The sequence below is a fragment of the Argentina silus genome (assembly GCF_951799395.1).
Source record: "Argentina silus genome assembly, chromosome: 14".
In the NCBI taxonomy this organism is placed as follows: Eukaryota; Metazoa; Chordata; class Actinopteri; order Argentiniformes; family Argentinidae; genus Argentina; species Argentina silus.
The window spans coordinates 3,850,275-3,868,972 of NC_139668.1; the positions used below are offsets into that span (position 1 = coordinate 3,850,275).

The 18,698-nt window shown below is 41.1% G+C and overlaps 3 protein-coding genes across 5 annotated transcripts; 1 reads left to right on the forward strand and 2 right to left on the reverse strand.

The window, feature by feature from the left end:
* Positions 1-1,774: 1,774 nt before the first annotated feature.
* ddah2 (DDAH family member 2, ADMA-independent) lies at positions 1,775-7,256 on the forward strand. The gene is made up of 6 exons (XM_083684466.1): positions 1,775-1,785; positions 2,753-3,377; positions 3,694-3,882; positions 4,486-4,605; positions 5,713-5,856; positions 6,398-7,256. The coding sequence occupies exons 2-6, from the start codon at positions 3,081-3,083 to the stop codon at positions 6,512-6,514; spliced, it is 867 nt and encodes a 288-aa protein (XP_083540592.1). The 5' UTR covers positions 1,775-1,785; positions 2,753-3,080; the 3' UTR covers positions 6,515-7,256.
* Positions 7,257-7,352: 96 nt separating this feature from the next.
* On the reverse strand, positions 7,353-10,980 carry rps5 (ribosomal protein S5). The gene is made up of 6 exons (XM_083684467.1): positions 10,909-10,980; positions 9,544-9,652; positions 8,993-9,202; positions 8,141-8,269; positions 7,594-7,692; positions 7,353-7,471 (listed from the first exon to the last, which is right to left on the reverse strand). The coding sequence occupies exons 2-6, from the start codon at positions 9,649-9,651 to the stop codon at positions 7,403-7,405; spliced, it is 615 nt and encodes a 204-aa protein (XP_083540593.1). The 5' UTR covers position 9,652; positions 10,909-10,980; the 3' UTR covers positions 7,353-7,402.
* Positions 10,981-12,124: 1,144 nt separating this feature from the next.
* ppt2b (palmitoyl-protein thioesterase 2b) lies at positions 12,125-18,555 on the reverse strand. Of its 3 annotated transcripts, XM_083684514.1 has the most exons (9): positions 18,440-18,533; positions 18,070-18,259; positions 15,095-15,248; positions 14,822-14,917; positions 14,590-14,697; positions 14,351-14,434; positions 13,973-14,057; positions 13,785-13,839; positions 12,125-13,629 (listed from the first exon to the last, which is right to left on the reverse strand). In XM_083684514.1, exons 2-9 carry the CDS (start codon positions 18,250-18,252, stop codon positions 13,486-13,488), a joined length of 909 nt encoding a protein of 302 aa, XP_083540640.1. In that variant the 5' UTR covers positions 18,253-18,259; positions 18,440-18,533; the 3' UTR covers positions 12,125-13,485. The 3 variants fall into 3 exon arrangements, with proteins under 3 accessions (XP_083540640.1, XP_083540639.1, XP_083540641.1); XM_083684513.1 differs by having other exon boundaries at positions 18,070-18,555; XM_083684515.1 differs by lacking the exons at positions 18,070-18,259; positions 18,440-18,533 and adding an exon at positions 17,199-17,274.
* Between the last annotated feature and the right edge of the window lie 143 nt (positions 18,556-18,698).

Below are 18,698 nucleotides of genomic sequence, written 5' to 3' on the forward strand. Positions count from 1 at the left end.
TCAGTCAAATGTTTGCTGGGATATTAGTAGTACCAATGAAGGGATCAATTTTCTATTGGCTAAGGCCCTGTCAAACTCTAAAACATCAGAAAATGTATACAAATCTATACGTATGAAATCACTCACTCACAATTTAGCAACTTATTAGGAAACCTCGTTTCTAATTGACTAAACGGGTGAACAGACTGAAAAGTTCATCTCCTTCGAACTTCGATATTTAATACATGCTCCCACTAGCACGTTAATGTCCTTGGACATTTTTATGGGTAGTTGAAAGAAAGTGAGAGGTTGGTTACGTTAGATGACTGAATGGATAGATGAAAGATATGATGGATAGATGACAGAGGGTTATACTGAGTGAAGCAGTAGTGACTCGTGAAGGAAGAAAGGATGACGCTAGGTAGTTGAAAGGTTAGATAGATATAAGGTTGGAAAGATAGAAGCTTAGAATGTTAGAAGGTTATATATAGAGAGAGAGATGATAGATAGATAGATAGGATAAGGTAGTTCAGTGGAGTGGGTAGAGGGTTGGTTGGTTTACTGGTTGAGAGTGGTTTTAGTGGGGTAGAACTGGTAGCCAAGAGAGTGCATTGATGTGTAATTATTCTAAGAATGTCTTCTGCAGGTCTCCTGTTGTTTTTATTGAAGAGTTGTGAAAATTCCATGGCAGTTGCAGTAACAAAGGAGCTCACAGAATGTTGGCCTAAATCAGCAATCCACCATGTTAACCGGATGAGAGGTTTTGGAGTTACAAAAAGCTGAATAGTTTAAAAAGTTTAATAGGTATCAAAAGTTTTTTTTATTATAGATGATAATTTTAAGTTTTACAGTTGAAATGGTGTTAATAGCTTAAAAGGTGTAATATCAGCAGTGGTTAAAAAATGTTATTTTTTGGTTTCCATAGACCTCCATGTTAAAAAGTGCAGTTTCAAGTTTGTAATGTTTCGAAAGTATCAAAAGTAAAAGTCATAGCAACGTGAGTTTTAAAGTTGGATTGGTATGAATAGCTTAAAAGTTGAAGGAGGAGTAGCAGGTGGAAGAATTGGAATAATAATAATAATAATAATAATAGGTGCTATTATTGCTGAAGCAAGCCCACCTAATAATAACAAGCATGTCGAAGAACAATATTTGGACTTGCTGAAGCAAGCCCACTAATGAGAATAAGTATGGGCAATGACAATAGTTGGACTTGCTGAAGCAAGCCCACTAATAAGAATAAGAATAATAAGTAGAACACACACACAAAGTTTTAATGGGCGGATACAAGGCGAGAGAAGGAAGCGGAGATGTGGCACATTGGGAAACAATGGGTCTGTGGGAATATGAATTCCTAATCTCGGGAGGACCACTTGAAATCCTTCTTTCAGTGACTAATTCTGCAGAGAAAGAGGCCATGTAAAAACGTTTTTGAGCAACGATTTACAGAGATTAGCTGCCATCCGACTTTATTAAAGTGACAGAAGAGTCCGAATAGTTATCAACCTTGCCGGACAATGTAACCTCTGTACTTTAATTTAAGGTAAGAACCAAATATTTATAGCGTATATGCCTACATCTCGCAAGTGTTTTCTCCTTTAACAGATTGGGAAAGCGGACAGCAGGATGGACGGGTGGGGGATGGGGAGGGGAAGTAAGAGGATGAAAGCTTGATGAGGCGAGGCAGAGGGAAAAGAATAACGGGTGAGGAGAGGAAATTTGAGGAGAAACAGCAGCGGACGTTACCCAGCCAGAGAAGTCACTGCGCTCCTAAAAAAAAAACTTTAACCTCTGCAAAACAAAAAGGTATCTTATTCACTAATTTGTAAACTATTGGCATTTTTGGGTATGAACTCTTGCAGCCAATCATTTTAGATGCTACATTCTGCATGTCTGATATGGGTTAATTGCTATTTGTCTTTGGGTAATATAGTAGGCTATAATATAGGCTAGCACATTGCAGTAAGTTGTGGAAATGTGTAATAATTCATATCGATCCTGAGAAGGCATACTTTGTTCTCTTTTATTGTCACTTCTATCGCTCAAATTCTACCTCGAATGATTGTGATGATCTGCAGTTGAAAAGGCTGAGGACACTTTTCCTTTATTATGAATACGCAAAACTTTAAAATCGGACAAACGAGAAGCACACGAACAAAATTCGCGATACTCTTGCGCCTATTTGTGGAAGGGGTCGATCTGAATTTGCTCAATGTGGTCTGGATAACGTCATGTGCGTAACAGTGGGAGAGAGTTAACAGTAGTAGTAGGCTTTAAAGAGAGTAGGCCCGCTGGATACAAAAGAAAGATTATAAAGAGGCGATTGTCGAAACTGTTGCCAAAGAATGTTGTTCTCAAATCATCTGCCCTTGAATGCGTCCCATGTGTACTCTCAAACACCGTTATCTATCAATTCTGTTTTTACAGTTATACAGAATATCATGTCTCTGTCTAGGTTATCTGTAGGCCGAGTAACTATTTGAATTATTTAGTTTTATTTAGTGTTAAATAATTAGAGAGTGGTGATTACTGGACAGTATGCTTTTTAGAGTACAACTGTCCAACTCCATCATCACCAAAACAACTAAACAACAGCTGAATTAATTTACCATACCATACCAGAATAATATGGCAACACAGATATCTGTCTCCCTGAGAAGTATTATGAGGACATGATTGCACGTATGTCTAACAACATGTCACTGACCATTCACAAACAAGCTTCAACAAGAGCCCTAAATAAAGTTTCCCCTCCTCTTTCTTTTTCAAGCAGGTATCACAGTGAAAGTCCACACATATGAGTCTGAAGGTATCAGAGGGGATTGGAACCGCTGACTGGCACAACCGGGGGACATCTCTTCAGTCATTCTTTGCCTGAATGACAGACTCCCTAGTGTTGCTGTTTCCCTCCATCAGATCTGTTTAGTACCCAGCTGGTCTTGTGATCACACGCCACACATTCTCAGGACGTTGGGAACACACTCCAACTCTGGCCCACTCCCTCCCACACATCTAGAGGCAGAACACACTATTTGCCTTGTGGTGGCAGAACACCAGTACTTGTTCCGAGCCCTGGTACCAGGCCTTCACACACACACATCATGGCGAGCTTGAGCCCATATGGCCGTTTCACTCACGCTGTGGTGCGAGGCATCCCAGGGACCTTTGGGAAGGCGGCGGATAGCCGTGAAAATGGGGAAAACTCGACAGACCTGGCCAAAGCACAGCGTCAGTTTGGGGTGCTGACAGGAACTTTGAGACAGAAGGTGGGGCTGCAGCTGATTGAGATCCCCCCAGACCCGGCGCTCCCTGAGAGCTGGAGGATAGAGGACGTGGCCGTGATCCAGGGAGACACAGCGCTGATCACCAGGCCCTTCAAAGAGCAAAGGCGCAGTGAGGTAGACTGAAAAACCAAAACAGTCTTTTCATCACTAACATTTTTGCCCTATAGGAGGGGGGGAAAAAATGTGTGTTTTTCTCTTCCTCTTTTGTGGTCCTCTGTGGCTGTTGGTAGAGCATGACGCTAACAACGCTTAGGTTGTGGGTTTGATTCCTGCTGGGACCATATATACTGAAATGTATGCACTCACTGCAATGTAAGTCGCTTTGGATAAAAGCGTCAGCTAAATGGCATATATTATTATATTATTATTATTATATTATATATTCTCTTCTCTCTCTCTCACTCCCTCCCTCCCTTTCCCTCTCTGTAAGGCTGAGGCTGTCATGAGGGTGATGTCGGAGCTCAATCTGACCGTAGTAGAGATGGGGGTTGAGGAGGGGGGCTCTGGGGGGGCCACGCTGGAGGGCAGCGATGTGCTCTTCACTGGCAGGGAGTTCTTCGTTGGCATCTCTTCTCACACCAACCACAGAGGAGCTGAAGTGTTGGCTGATACTTTCAGGGTGAGTAGGATGGGAGTAGGATGAAGTTGTGGTCCTCTGTGGCTCAGTCGGTAGAGCATGGAGTTAACAACGCTTAGGTTGTGGGTTTGATTCCCACTGGGACCGTATATACTGAAACGTATGCACTCACTGCAATGTAAGTCGCTTTGGATAAAAGCGTCAGCTAAATGGCATATATATGAAGTTGCCCTTAGACACTGATCTCAGGTCAGGTTTGCATTTGTCCCCCTGAGCGTTAAGGTTAGGATTTGGGGAGGCTAAACTGATCTTAGATCTGTGCCTAATAAGGGCAACTTTTACCTAGAGCGAGCATATTTTGCAGGGGTGAGCAGGTGGCCATTGCTTTAAGGCTCAAAGACAATGGTCAAGGGAGCATGTCCCATTGATTAGTGATGGTGATTACACAGGACAGCCCCTGCGATTTGACAAGGCCCCAAAAAGTGCCACAAGTATTGATTGCTTCTTCTAACCCCCTGCATTTATTGTGTGTCTGTGTGTGTGTCTGTGTGTGTGTGATAGATAGGGAAAAAAGTAAGAGAAAGAAAGTATAAATACAATTCCTGTGTAACACCTCATGATCTCGCCATCTTCGTCCTTGTTTAGGACTTTGCTGTGTCCACTGTGCCAGTGTGTGGAGGGGCTCGTCTGAAGAACATCTGCTCTATGGGGGGTCCTGACACAATCATCATCAGCAATAGCGATGGGGCCAAGAAGACACTTCGGGTGAGTGTATGTGAGGACGGATTTTCTGACAATTGAGAAAGGGCTTCTGTATCAATTGCCTAACTTCTTTAAAAGGTGTGTGCCTTAAGTTTGACAGAACTAAACATGTAGGCTTGTGAGCACTTGAAAATAAATACTTGTGTTGCTGTTTCTCTTTCAATGGTGGGCATTTCAAGATGTCATTTGTATTTGTCCTTACTGATTGTCTGATATTATGAACACAAATCATCTGATCTCCCTCCATGACCACAAAGCTGACAAAAAACAACTACCTTTGGTGCTCTACTTCAATATACCACTAGACTGCGCTACAGTATTACACCTTTTCACATGAGCAAAGGTAGCTTAACTTAAAGTCTAACGGTCCTTCCATTCTTAATTGATACAACCCTTTCCCCTACTATCGACTGAGCCCTTCAGTGACGTTTTGATTACATTTCTGTGAGTCAGCCCTACCTGAGCGAAGGGGAGTGAATAAGGTAAAGAGCACTAGGATGTTTAAAATGCAACTCCCTCAATCCTATTCCCTACCCATACAAAGCTATAATTGTATAACTTTATTGACTATACAAATTACAAAGACATCTATTTGAACTGTAGATATAGCAAGCTACATATATTTGTACAGTGGTTTGCCAGACATCTTTGAATTTAATTGAAAATGTTGATGATGTTGGGATATCGGAGGGGATGGAATTCCTCCTTCGCTGGCTTACAACCATCTTACATCCAGGTAAAACAAGGATTCCCCCCTTGAGTGAAGGGAAGGGAATGCACTGAAGCAAACATTTCTTTCGGAATGGAAAATACCCCATTTCTGAATTCTGAACATCTCAAGAGGGAACATCTTAGGGGAAACCCAACCCCATGTACTGAACATAGATATGGTGTTTCAGTCAATGAATAAGTCTGAGGTCTGAATATGGGTAGACAGGAGAAGTGCTTAATTTTTGACTGACTGTAAGTCCTTCCATCTCTGAATAGACACCTGTATGTGTTCCATTTGTTCTATATCAGAGTCCCTGTGGTAATGTGATCTGCAGGCTACAGACCCTGGCCACTCATGTCATGCTAATCATGTTAGCGCTGCCTGTGTGCGTTGTGTAGATGATGGAGCAGCTGACCGATCACCACTACGAAGTGCTCACCGTCCCTGAGGATGCAGCTGCCAACTGTGTCTACATTAGGGGCCCCTCCAAAGTGGACTACCTGCTCCACCGGCCCACTGAGGAATGCCCAGACAGTGCCGCTGTGAGTGGAGTCAGTGGACAGTGATCTTAGATGGCTTTCCTCCTGTTCTTTCTTGTGCTTGTGACTGTGCCTTCAAGGTGTAAGGAAATATAGCTACAAGATTATTTCAATTAATCCTCTTAGCAAAATCCCTTTGCCCCACAGTATTGTGGCGTACAGAAAGTATCACATAATCAAAGACACAACAAACAGTAAAAAAATATATTAAAAAATTACCACACAACTCATAATAATAAATAAGGGTAAAAGATGAGAAACAAATAATAAAGGTGACTAAATGAGAACAATAATATTCTCATTAAAGTCATAAGCACACTAGCAAGTTTGACAGTGATTTTCTGTGCATCCATGAAAGATATTTATTTTATATGAATGCTTTACTCTTTTCCAACTCTTCATAGCACAGGAAAGTAAGCTTGGGACATGAAATAATGTAATAAACATTTCCAACATGTGTGAAGCCTGTCCATTGTCAAGGACCTGGGTTAAGGTTCCTTCCCATAAATGTATGTAATAGTTCCATCTCTTTCCTCCCCTCCAGGCCTTCCAGAAGCTGCCTGAATACACCCTCCTCCCCACAGCGTGCAGTGAGGCCTCCAAGCTCGGAGGGGCTCTGTCTTCTTTCTGCCTACTCATCAACAGAAAGCCATCCTTCTGAACAACCTATTCTTTTCCCATCACATACACACATATGACAATATAACCACTGTGAATACATGGCCACTGCTCTCGTTTGGGGCTTGGGTTGATAAAAGGTTCAATGTGTATAATATGCATGGCTGCGGAAAGACTACGATGGCAGCTTCTTACAATGCAGCACAAGGTCAACTCTAGATTTCAAATTATATTCATGGTTCATTGTCACACGCTGCAGGACAGAAATTTTGGCAATTGAGGCATCAATCTGGCCACGGCTGTCTTCAAATTAGCTTGCATGGTTTTATATTCCAGGATTTAAGGCTTGGACAGAAATACTCGTGCTGTGGTTTGGAATGGCAATTTGGGCATGTAGTACAAGCAAAGCATTTTGGGACAATAACCAACTTAATACATCATTTTTGTATTATCTAAGTATCAGGAGTAAGTCCTTATTGACAGAGCACTGACATATTTATACTTCCTGGTGAGAACCCAATCAGCACCGGTAGAATGCATCTCAAAGGTTGACACAGCAGCCATCTATGACAAGAGAATGTTAACTCAATTTGTATGTTCTGTATTCTAGTTTAGCTTTTGTATGTACGGTTTAGACTTTGTATCTGAAAAAGACTGAATGTCATCCAATAAATTGAATTAAAATCACTGTTGACTTCACTCAACCCATCTTGAGCCACTGTTCATCTATGCTTGTAGGCATGAATGACAAACACTAGAACACCACATTCACATTTATGATCCGTTTCATGTTTGTAAAGCAGGGCTACTCTGAAAAAGTAACATTGGCCTCAGTAGGACCTCCCCTGACTAAAACAAAGGTTTAATAATAACAGAAAAAGGAAGTTTCTTCAAATTTATTACAGCAATTTTTAGAAAGCAACAAAGACTTTTAACGGTTGGATTTGGCCACTCTCTCCAACTCATCCTTCTTCTTGATGGCGTAAGAGTTAGATGAACCCTGAGCGGGGGAAAAAAAAAAAACAGATTCAGGACACTAATCATAATCACTGCTTAAATGGTCACACGGCATTCATTTTCAGTGCTCAAATAGCATACAAGTCCTCTTCAATGAAGGCTCACCTTGGCTGCGTTGATCAGCTCATCGGCGAGGCACTCGGCGATGGTCTTGATGTTCCTGAAAGCAGCTTCTCTTGCTCCTGTGCACAGCAGCCAGATAGCCTACGAGACATTTGTGTTTTAGTAGAAGTAAACAACTATCCCAAAACACCCGGTCTGGAATGAGCGTCGTCATCAGGAATATCAACACAAATTGTCAAAATGGAGGGTCTGTATCTGAGCCGGTGGTTGGCTGGGTCACAAGAAGACTACAGTCAACGAATAAGCAAAGAAGTTTCTCTCCGAGCACTCTAGCACACCAGAACAACAGGGATCTGTCAAGGCGTGACTCTAGCCTCGGTTATACAAGCACATTACATACATGTTCATTTTATGTTCAAATCACAACCTCTCTCGGGTCACAAGGACAAATCGAGTGAAAGATGGACATGGGATCCACTGACCGCCCTTGGGCCCAGAGGTTACTAGTAGACTGACACAAGCAGAAGAACTACCATGGCAGACTTCAGCAGACAGTGAGAATGGGGAATGAGGACGGGTATGCAGTCACCTGGTTCACCCTACGCAGAGGGGACACGTCCACGGCCTGCCTTCTCACTGTACCAGCACGGCCGATACGGGTGGAGTCCTCACGGGGTCCGCTGTTGATGATGGCGTTCACCAGCACCTGGAGGGGGTTCTGAGGGAAGAGCAGCGTAAAGACAGGGGTCAGTTACATGTTACATCCCTGCTGTAAGCCAATGGGTCTCAACCTCTTTGGCTCCTGACTCCTAAAAAAAAAAAAAAAAAAGTAGGTTTCGGGTCAGATATTGTTCGATTGCCACAGGTCTTGGGTAAATTAATCAACAGTAAGCTACATCAACCCCAACTCATCAAAACCAGCACTACAGTCTAGCAGGCGCCTGTGGCCACGCGCACCAAGACAAAGTGATCGCATCCCACAGCAAAAGGAACGTGATGCAAGACACAGTAGGGTAAACACCTCACTGCGTATCGGTCATTTGTACTGATTCCACCAATTACCAAGGATGTCCTAGCATGCCTAAAGAGAAAGTTATGGTAAATTAAAATAATTAGCCCTCATATCTGTTGTTTTTAATCACTCGGGTCTAATCAGGTACAGGTTCTCAATTATAAGGCCATATTACTCTCCAAAATTATCAAATATTTGGGAAGGCCTATGTCCCACTTTAGAATTCATCTTGCAACCCCCCCAACAACACACATTTTTCTTTTTTTTGAATTATTGGGGTGCCGACCCTTAAGGTTGAGAATCACTGCTGTAACCCACAGGAGATCTCCATAAAAAACATCCAAACACCTTCCTATTTCAAGTACTGCATTGCAAGGGTTAAAAAGCCACAGCTACGATACTGAAAGCGTACGACGCGGGTATACATACCTCCCCGGTCAGCAGGTGGATGATCTCAAAGGCGTGCTTGACGATACGCACGGTCATCAGCTTTTTGCCGTTGTTGCGTCCGTGCATCATCATGGAGTTGGTGAGTCGCTCCACGATGGGGCACTGGGCCTTACGGAAACGCTTGGCCGCATAGCGCCCTCCAGAGTGTGGTAGGTACTTGGCGTACTTCTCTTTCACTGCAATGTAATCCTGAGTAAAGGCAAAAGAACATCGTCCATTGGAATTCCTGTCACAACCTCTTTTTTTTGGGCTGAATGTAAGGGGCCGATAACATTAAACATGTATCTGAGCTGGTGATTGACTGGGCCACAAGAGGCTACAGCCAACGAATAAGCAAAGAAACTTTCCCTCTGCGAGTACTCTAGCACACCAGGACAATGGAGGGGTGTCCAAGCGTGACTCTAGCCTCGCTTTACAATATACATCTTTCTGTGACTAACATTGTCACAATATTGTTACAACATTGTTCGGTACCCTCTGAAAAAGCTGAAACCAACAGCTGTCTGCGCTCCACGCAAGACAATCCTTACCTGCAGGGAGATGTCATTGATCTGAACATCATCTGTGCTCCACTTCCCAAAGAGTTTGATCTCTGGGGATTCAGCCACTGCTGGGGCAGTTTCCCACGACTCAGTCATCCTGAATAGACAGAGCAAATTCAGACACACAAAAACATTAACTCATGGGCAGTAAGAGACCAATGGCGTCAATAAATTCGGACAATTGGTCCTTTTGTGTAGTCTACATTTCTTACACCCACATTGGTTAACACTGAAAGGCAACACTGCAGAAGGAGATCTTGAATTGTTGTATTCTTTCAGTTATTCTAGGAATGGAGCTTTAATGCGTGTTGATGCTACAATTTGATGCGGACTCTAACGATCATGGTAGACCGCTGGCTAGCTAACGTAACGTTTAAACGTAACTAACTAGAGAGTTCCTGCGTTTTTCAATTTCAAAATGATGCAGGTGATTTGAACTTGGGACATCTGACAATGTAGTATGATCCGAGACCGGACTTCTGTCAAACATCAAATAATTCACAGAGCACAGTATGAGCCTATCTGGTTTTAGAAAGACATTGAATACAATTCTGAACTCTTCTTCTGGCACGAATATGGCATACGCTTTTTCCATACTTTTCCCAGGTCTGGAAAAGTATGGAATAAAATAGACAATTTCCAGACCTGGAAAAGTATGGAAAAAAGCCTGTAACGATAACGAGACAATCATTACGCGACTACCAACAATATTCCTTGTGCTGTATTTCGTGCAGCGAATACTGGGTCAATACTGTGGTACCTAGCAGTCCTTTCTCTCTAAGATCATCTCATTGATTACTTTGTCTTATGATAACTGTTGGATAAATGATTCACTTACTTAAACAAATGTATTTATTGTAAGTCGTTTTGGATAAAGGCGTCTGCTAAATGCCATAAATGTAAAAAAATAAAATAAAAATGTAATCTCGACATCCTGGTAGGCCCAAACGTAAGCCTGCATCACGTACAAGAAAGCGTGTAAACTAAACGGTCCGCTCGCTAGTAACTACATGTTATCTTACTTTCATTAATAAAAAGCAATACTTAAGCATGAATCTCGATTGATATTGGGTAGGATAAAACGGTGGACTAAATAGATTGAGCTTCAAATAAAATCCCGTGAGGTCCTCGCTAATGTACGGGTGTTACACATGGGCTAGCTAACAAGCTATGCTCTGCCGGGATCATTGAGCTTCGGAATCAACATTTGGTTCCTTTAAAAATCAACTTACGGATCTAAATGGTGATTTACTTTCGGCTCCTATGAAAGAACGTAATGCAACACATACATTGGCTTCATATGGAGTGCTTCAAGTAACATTTGAAGCGCAAAATAACATATTTGTCACTCACTTGTGTCTGCAGTTCTACACCACACTTCTCAGAGACGAAAAAGGGCCTATTCAGGGCGCCTCATGCAGATATGCAGCGAAACGGAAGTGACCTTGGTATCCGGTTCGCATAGCTTTAGGGAATTGTAGTCCGGTATTAATGATCTGATTCAGGTTACCTGTCCCAGGGTCTAATATCATAAACTTTTAATCTACATCAGAGTTATTCTTTTTATATATGTTATTTATTTTATTTTTCAGATCTATCTGGTAGATTCTGAGTCGTGTTGGGGAAATCAGCCAGCTCGACCTGATCCTGGATAGCAAAAATGATCTGATTCAGGTTTACCTGTCCCAGGGCCTAATATCATAAACTTTTAATCTACATCAGAGTTATTCTTTTTATATATGTTATTTATTTTATTTTTCAGATCTATCTGGTAGATTCTGAGTAGTGTAGGGGAAATCAGCCAGCTCGACCTGATCCTGGATAGCAAAATAATAATAATCTGGATCGTTTCAGTTTTGAAATACTGGGCCCTGGAGTGCTGATGTTCTTGAAAATGTACCTATTTAAATGGGCAATCTGTGATTGGTATATCCATTGGATGACTTTTGAATTAATGATATAGCCATTGATTCTTGAAGAATATAATGCCTCATGAGCTCAACCAAAAGCCTCTTAGAACATCTCTGGTTCAAATTACCCCATCAGAAGTCAAAATATTACCTTGTTTTCATCCATTGTTTGTAAACAATGTAATGGAAATGTGTTAGGCTATAAGCCTACTGAATTAGGCTCCACTGCTACAGCTGCATTCGCTGCTGTAAAAAATTGTCCCAGTGGTGTCGGAGATAAACCACGTGACTTATGAACGGACAGAGACCGAATCATAGTCCCCACCTGATTTCATAGTGGGGGGACAAACATCTTTTTGATCTCATGGATCGTCAGTCCTTGCATGAGTTCGAGAGTGGTTACGTTTCTCCAGCCTCATCCCTCAGCTGTTTACCAAAAAAACCCACTTTGTTGTTGTTTAAATCCCAGATTGCCCCTTTAATATTTACTAATTAATTGGGTCTCTGTCAAAGTAGGGCGGTAGTTTGGCATACAGAACATTTAAAGTAATAACTGTAAGTGCTGCAGACATTTTGCAAAAACTGTTGAAATATGTATCTACACAAATGCTGTGACAAGACGAGGCTCAAAATGAAAAATGCACAAGAAAATGTCTGTTTTTAATGTTCTTTACACAAAGTTTTCAATAAGGAACATTTTCCATTTAGGGTTACTATACACTATCCATATAGATATTTCTCAGAATAGAAATGGTAAAGCACATTGGTAATTCTCCCATTTTGCAAAAGTCAATAACACTGAAACACAGAATTCTGAAATCAAGTATTATTATTTCCTTCTAAAAAATATTATAATGGCCTGGTAATTGCAGCTTCTTCCATTAGATAACAGAAAAAATGCAATGTAGAGAGTTAAAAGACATCAGACAATGGTATTCTTGATTCCCTATTCATCTATGCAATACACATGTCAAAACATTCTTTAGACTCAGAACGTAACCCAATAATAAAATGTGACAATATTAAAATACTTAGACATAATACTGCAATGTCAACCATTTTGAAAAACATTTATACAACATACAGCATTCCCTTTAACCCCTCATATCTTTTTTAGGTAAACTTCTGGTGACATTTCAACCTTTGTGCAGTCCGTGTTCACACTGTAACTTACTGTAGTCAATTACACAGACAGACATTCATAAAAACACCCATATCCCCAACAATATCACAAATAGTTTAAAAGAAACAAATAGTTTAAAAGAAACCACCACCCTTTCTGATAAAAACAGACAGACAAGAGGTTTGATCAACAGCCTGAGATATCTAAATGCAATGAGAGGTATGTCATGTTACATGCTCAGTGGACAGGTATATGCTAATATAGCACTGCCACTCCTTACCCCTCTCCCTCTTTCTAAACTCCTTTCCCCTTTTTCTACCATTCCCCTTTTTCAACCAACTTTCCCTTCATCATCCATTCCCTGTTTTAGCACCATCACTGTTGGCAGGTCGTAGCACTTCGGTTTGGAAACATAATGGAACACTGAGACACACAGGTAACATTCTAAACTTAAGGCATGATGTCTACTGCAGTGGCTGGGCAGCTCAGGGACAGCAATGACCATGATCACATTCTGACTAAGTGGTACAGGTTAAAAATACAGGGAAACATTAGTTCCAGATAAAACCAATGGTAAAAAGTCACTCCATCAATGAGATGATGAACTGGGCAGTGGGTCTGCAAATGCACAGGATGACACTGTTGTGTAGTACTTTCTGAGGTATGTGTGGACAAACACACAAATAGATACACATGTAAGAGTGTATATGTTGGTTCAATATGTAATGGTAAAGTCATTATGTTTGAATAATTTGCTATTCATGATGTACTATAGACATATGTTTCACACACAGTGGAAAATGAGCATAACACATTGTAGAGATGAATCTCTGGAGGTGTGTGTGCTTCATTGTTATGAAGATTGCATGAAGAGTGTGTGTGAGTGTGTGGTCTGTTCTAGACCAGCCACTTCTCAATGCAGGTGGTAAAGACTGTGTCATTAGAGTGCCACTTGACGTGCTCTACTCCAGCCATTGAACACAGGAACAGGTCTCCACGAGCATTCAGTGTCTTCAGACCAAACACATCTCTCACATACAACTGGCAAAGAAAACAGGAAATGTAAACAATGGAAAAACCATCATATTCAACTTGCACAACTTTCATCTCTCGCTTCACTTACAGCCTTGAAAGTACAACTATAAATATCAACCAAATTAACCATACACCTTTGCCCGGTCGAAAGGAATACTCACATCTTGGTTCTTCATCTCAACGACAGTCTCGTTGTTATCGTAAAAGCCAAACTGACTAAAATGCAAAGACGGAGAGAGAACCAGTGAGAGGGTGACCTTGGAGGAAGTCACACAGACATAACATCTCTCTAGGAAAACGTAGAAGGGAGACAAAGCAATGTGACAAACGGGAGTGAGGAACGTCTCACCTGGACTGCCAGGGTGTGATGACTCCATCATCTGGGCCCCCAATCAAGACCAGCTTCTTGATACGAAGGAAGTTCTTTTTCCATACTGCATGAATGACAGAAAACATGGTACTCTATGCATTCTCAAATATTGACAACATTCATAACATATTTTCATACAGTGAAGAAGAGTAAAACACCGTACAACCAGTGTCGGATCACAATCACAAGCTAAAAAATGCTGAGAATAATATACAGTAGCTCAGGAGAGACAGAGACTTGGCAGTGGAGCTGACTAGCCCTTCTCTGAAAAACAGGATTACTATAAAACCCACTGGTACACACTATAGGCACAGAGTGGTGTGTAAGGACAAGGATCACTCATGCAGAATTGCTGACCTGTTGAATTAGGATTTGGCCTCTCGCTGTTCAATAAAGCTAGATAATCACTGCTGTTCACGTACATGTCCTGGTGATGGGGGTCTGAAGGAGAAAACAAAACACTCATCAAAGTGAGAACAGCATTCACTCCTACCACAGATCCACCATCTAACTCCTAGGCATAAATCACAGTCTACTCGACTTTACGTCTCAGAATCAAAGATCCCTGAACATTAAGTGACTGAACCATTCCTCACCATTCCAGTAGTTGCAGATAGATATCCTTTGACCCACAGAGGTGTAACAGAGGTGGAAAAGGTTGGTCTTCATAAACTGTGGGAAGAGGTACTTCAGATAGTCTGTATCTGAAAAATATAACAAGGGCAATGAAGGGTTTAAATTCATAATTTGGCAGCACATAATGACACACATTGGCAACCAGAGGGACAATGCTTGATTCAAATGTTCATTGTCGTTGGCTGCACTAACCTCCATATTGCCCAGCCTGTGGCGAGGACAGAGAGATAAAGGAGTGGACATTGTGGTCAGAAAGAGTGGATAGGATCCCTCTGCAAATCAGTCCACCTGAAGCAGAACGAGAGTAAGTAAATACACATTCTTATCTCATTGAATGTTTTATGAAAAAAATAAAAAAATAAAATAAAGGTCAATCAGTTATGTATACCCAAAATGTTCTATAAAATGTCACTACAAAATTCAGTATAAAAAACACACAATTGTAAACAAACTGTATATGCCCACCTTGAGAGTAGCAGATGAAGTGGACCCCATCAGCTGCATTTTGCATGATGGGATAGATGGCCTCCTTGAAGCCCTCCACCTGTTTCCATAGTGGCTGCAGGCTGGAGCTGCGGTCAAACAGGTCAAGGACTGACACATTGGTTCCTGGGTGAGACTGCAAGAGAAAGAGACAAAATGAACAAATGTGCCAAAATATGTCCTGAACTCCTGACATATTTGCAGAGAATAATGTACACTAAAGTGTTAGAGACCTATTGACTGTCCATAAGTCAGCATGCCTCAGGTTTCACCTAGAACAGTGATACTCAATTGGTGGCCCACAAGGACATTTTGAGTGGACTCCCCAAACAAAAACTGTTTGGGTTGAAAAATGTCTAAACCAGATAGGAAATGCTTCGAAATTATTGTGGAGCCATTTAATGTGTTCCTATGTTGTATTTGTTATTGTATATTTTCAAGATTGGTGTGATTTTACATTGGACACATTTACATTACCTTACAGTTACCTTCAATTGCATATGTTCAGGGGCATACTGTAGGTTTAACATTAGTATGGGTGGGAGATGTCCCACTCAGTTTTTGAAAATGGCATTTTTGTCTTGGCATTTCATCACTTTTTATCCAAGAAATTGCATTTAAAAGCCAAATTATAGGGTAAAGCCTACTGTATAGACCTATGGAAAGAGTGTTTGTATCAAAGGTGCCACAAAATAGGCACCACCTTGACATTTCACTTACTTCTGCTCTAAATCTTTTATCAATGTTATTGTTATTATATATATATATACACACACACACACAGCGCCCTGCGTTAGTAATGGGACAGTGAAGGATTTTTTCTTCTTTTGGCTCTACACTCCAAAACTTTGGATTCGAAGTCAAACAATTACTATTTTTTCAGGGCACCATAAGTAATTGGACAGATTCATATAATGTCCAAATTAAGCACTCATGTTTAGTATTTGGTCGACAATCCCTTGCATGCAATAACTGCTTGAAATCTGCGAAACATTGACCCCACCAGACACTGGGTATCTTATCTGGTGATGCTCTGTCAGGCCTGTACTGCAGACATCTTCAGTTGTTGTTTGTTTTGAGGTCTTTTTGCCTAAAATCTTATCACCAGGAAATGAAATGCATGTTCAATTGGATTTAAATCTGAAGACTGACTTGGCCGGTCAAGACCTTTCCACTTTTGGCCTTTTTCTATGGCAGTATGTTTTGGGTCATTGTCTTACTGTATGATGAAGCGCCATCCAATGAATTTGGAGACATTTGCTTAAACTGGCAAGATGCTTCTGTACACTTCAGAGTACATTCTGCTGTTGTCATCAGCAGTTACAATCATCAATTAAGACAAGTTAGCCAGTTCTAGTGTACATGCCCAAACCATAACAACCCCACACTCATAGTTGAGGTGGTATGCTGTGGATATTGGGCAGTTCCTGTCAAGCCAAAATCTCTATCACATTTGGGTACCCTGCAATAGGAGGACTATGCATAAAGTGTGTTGTAATATCTGAATGGTGAAACCATATACACTTACCTTTCATGTCTGATAAAAATGACTGACATTTTTGGATTTTGCTGTCCTCTAAATGACCTGTTAGAGGTGCCATGTGTGTTAAGTTGCTAGAAATGCAGGAAATTAGCTTTCAATAGTAACTGCCAGACCCCCCCCCCCCCCCCGCTAGAGGTTTCCCTCCCCCAAAATCAACCCCGCACCCATGCTTATGTTGCTTGATAAAAATGCTATTATTTCAAAATGAAACAATGATGATATTAGTTCGAATTAAGCTTTTAATCATTCATGAGTGCAATTTTAAAGTAGTCAATTTGTAGTAAATGATGGAGAAAAAAATTGTGTACCTCCGACCAAGCCTATCCATTAGAATAAATAACAAAGATTACTAATGGGTTACTAATGGGAGACAGAGACTAGTGAGAAGCTTTAGATATTGATCTCAATGCAGTTTTGCTAATAGTGGCTGCACTTTGTTAGAGCAGAGAGAGAGAGAGAGAGAGAGAGAGAGAGAGAGAGATAGAGAGAGAGCACAACTTGAATGGACTTTGTTTCTGTTTGATATGTGGTCTATGTTCTCACCATAAGCAAACGTACCACAATGAGGCACTTTAGTTACATAATGACTTCTGTTCCTCACAGTAGGTCACTCTTTGAGATGTAGGTTCTCTGTGGAGAAAAGTGAGGATGGGAAACTACAAAAAAGAAGGCAGTGTTGAGATGAAAAGGGAAATGTGTTGCTTATTAACCTACAAGAGCTTCTGATCTCCTGTTTAGTCTTCATGGCTAGAGCCGTAAATACAGGGTCTGTCTGGCTCTCTCCACATCATTTTATCACAAAAGGCAGCTGTCAGCAATGCATTCCCCTGGAGACATGGGCAGCCCTTTTCTTATTACTTTAGTCACTGGTCTCCATAACTGATTCAGAAGGGTGGAGAGAGGTGGGGGGAATCCAATTATCTACAGTAACTTACATCTATCATAATGATAACCAACCATTATCCTATTCTAATGCTTTATCCTCTGTAGCCTTATCAGACTTCTCGTTAAAAGGACACTGAAAAACTCCCATGCATATTACGCAACGTCAGGTCAACACCATGATAAAGAACCGGGTAACAATCAACAGAGATCAATTTGCCAATATTAAGTCAAGAGGTATGCCATTTGCTGTGGTGACAGAGTTGACTAACAGACAACAGAAATGCTGTAGCAACCAATTTCTGATAAAAAATTTTTTTCTAAATCCATTAGCGTCTTGTGCTGCTCGCAAACGGAAAGTGTTTGAGATGATTAACCGAGATGCGTGTGCTCAATTTCCGAAAGTACAAAGGCAAACACAAAGTACAAACATGGTTTTACATAGGCCTATGAGGGCTTAAACCAATCATATAAATCCAGCACAGTTCAGCGTTTAGCTGTCTAAAATATTTTATTTGTTGCAACTACTTACCTGGTTGATAAAGCGCAGTAAATCCACAAATTCCCCGGAGCTGTCGAACAACCCATGGACTACGATCACCGGCTTGTACCCGACGACTGCTGCAAGAAGGCACGCACCGAACAGCGACCACAACAACCTCGTCGCCCCGCTCCTCCTCCGGCCCGAGACGGCAGAAGACGAGGGCCCTTTCATAGTTCTTCTAACAAAACATAACATCTCGATAACACAAACGACTAATTAAAAACAGAATATACTGCCGGTAGAATTATTTTTGTTGCTATATTAAATATAATATTCCCATTTCATAAGATAAAAAATAGCTATAAAATCATACAATACAAAAAAATAAAAAAGCTATCCTCTGTGCTTTTCGTTACACCTTATCCCTTTTATAAATCCTGTTTTTTAACGTGCATCCTGGTTGAATTCCTGCAACTGGCTCGTTTGTAAACACAACACAGTTGACTTATTGGAGCTTTAGCAGATGTTTGTGTGTGTGTGTGTGTGTATGTTCCGGTTCTTGATCAAAACCGTGTGACCGCCAATGAAGTCATTTCCGGTTTCGATTGCTTGCCCATTGGGACAAAGACACTTGATTAAACTCTTTAAAAATAAACAAACAAACAAACCTTTCCCCA

What these genes read in the sequence shown, in the direction of transcription:
- ddah2 (XM_083684466.1), top strand. Translation starts at nt 3,081, where the DNA reads ATGGCGAGCTTGAGCCCATATGGCCGTTTCACTCACGCTGTGGTGCGA. An exon ending in TGTTGGCTGATACTTTCAGG is followed by an intron (nt 3,883 to 4,485) that starts GTGAGTAGGATG and finishes GTCCTTGTTTAG; the next exon opens with GACTTTGCTGTGTCCACTGT. An exon ending in GGGCCAAGAAGACACTTCGG is followed by an intron (nt 4,606 to 5,712) that starts GTGAGTGTATGT and finishes TGCGTTGTGTAG; the next exon opens with ATGATGGAGCAGCTGACCGA.
- ppt2b (XM_083684513.1), bottom strand. Translation starts at nt 18,276, where the DNA reads ATGTTATGTTTTGTTAGAAGAACTATGAAAGGGCCCTCGTCTTCTGCC. An exon ending in ACAGGCTGGGCAATATGGAG is followed by an intron (nt 14,698 to 14,821) that starts GTTAGTGCAGCC and finishes TATATTTTTCAG; the next exon opens with ATACAGACTATCTGAAGTAC. An exon ending in ATCACACCCTGGCAGTCCAG is followed by an intron (nt 13,840 to 13,972) that starts GTGAGACGTTCC and finishes TTTGCATTTTAG; the next exon opens with TCAGTTTGGCTTTTACGATA.
- rps5 (XM_083684467.1), bottom strand. Translation starts at nt 9,651, where the DNA reads ATGACTGAGTCGTGGGAAACTGCCCCAGCAGTGGCTGAATCCCCAGAG. An exon ending in TCCACCTGCTGACCGGGGAG is followed by an intron (nt 8,270 to 8,992) that starts GTATGTATACCC and finishes CTCTTCCCTCAG; the next exon opens with AACCCCCTCCAGGTGCTGGT. An exon ending in CTCTGCGTAGGGTGAACCAG is followed by an intron (nt 7,693 to 8,140) that starts GTGACTGCATAC and finishes AATGTCTCGTAG; the next exon opens with GCTATCTGGCTGCTGTGCAC.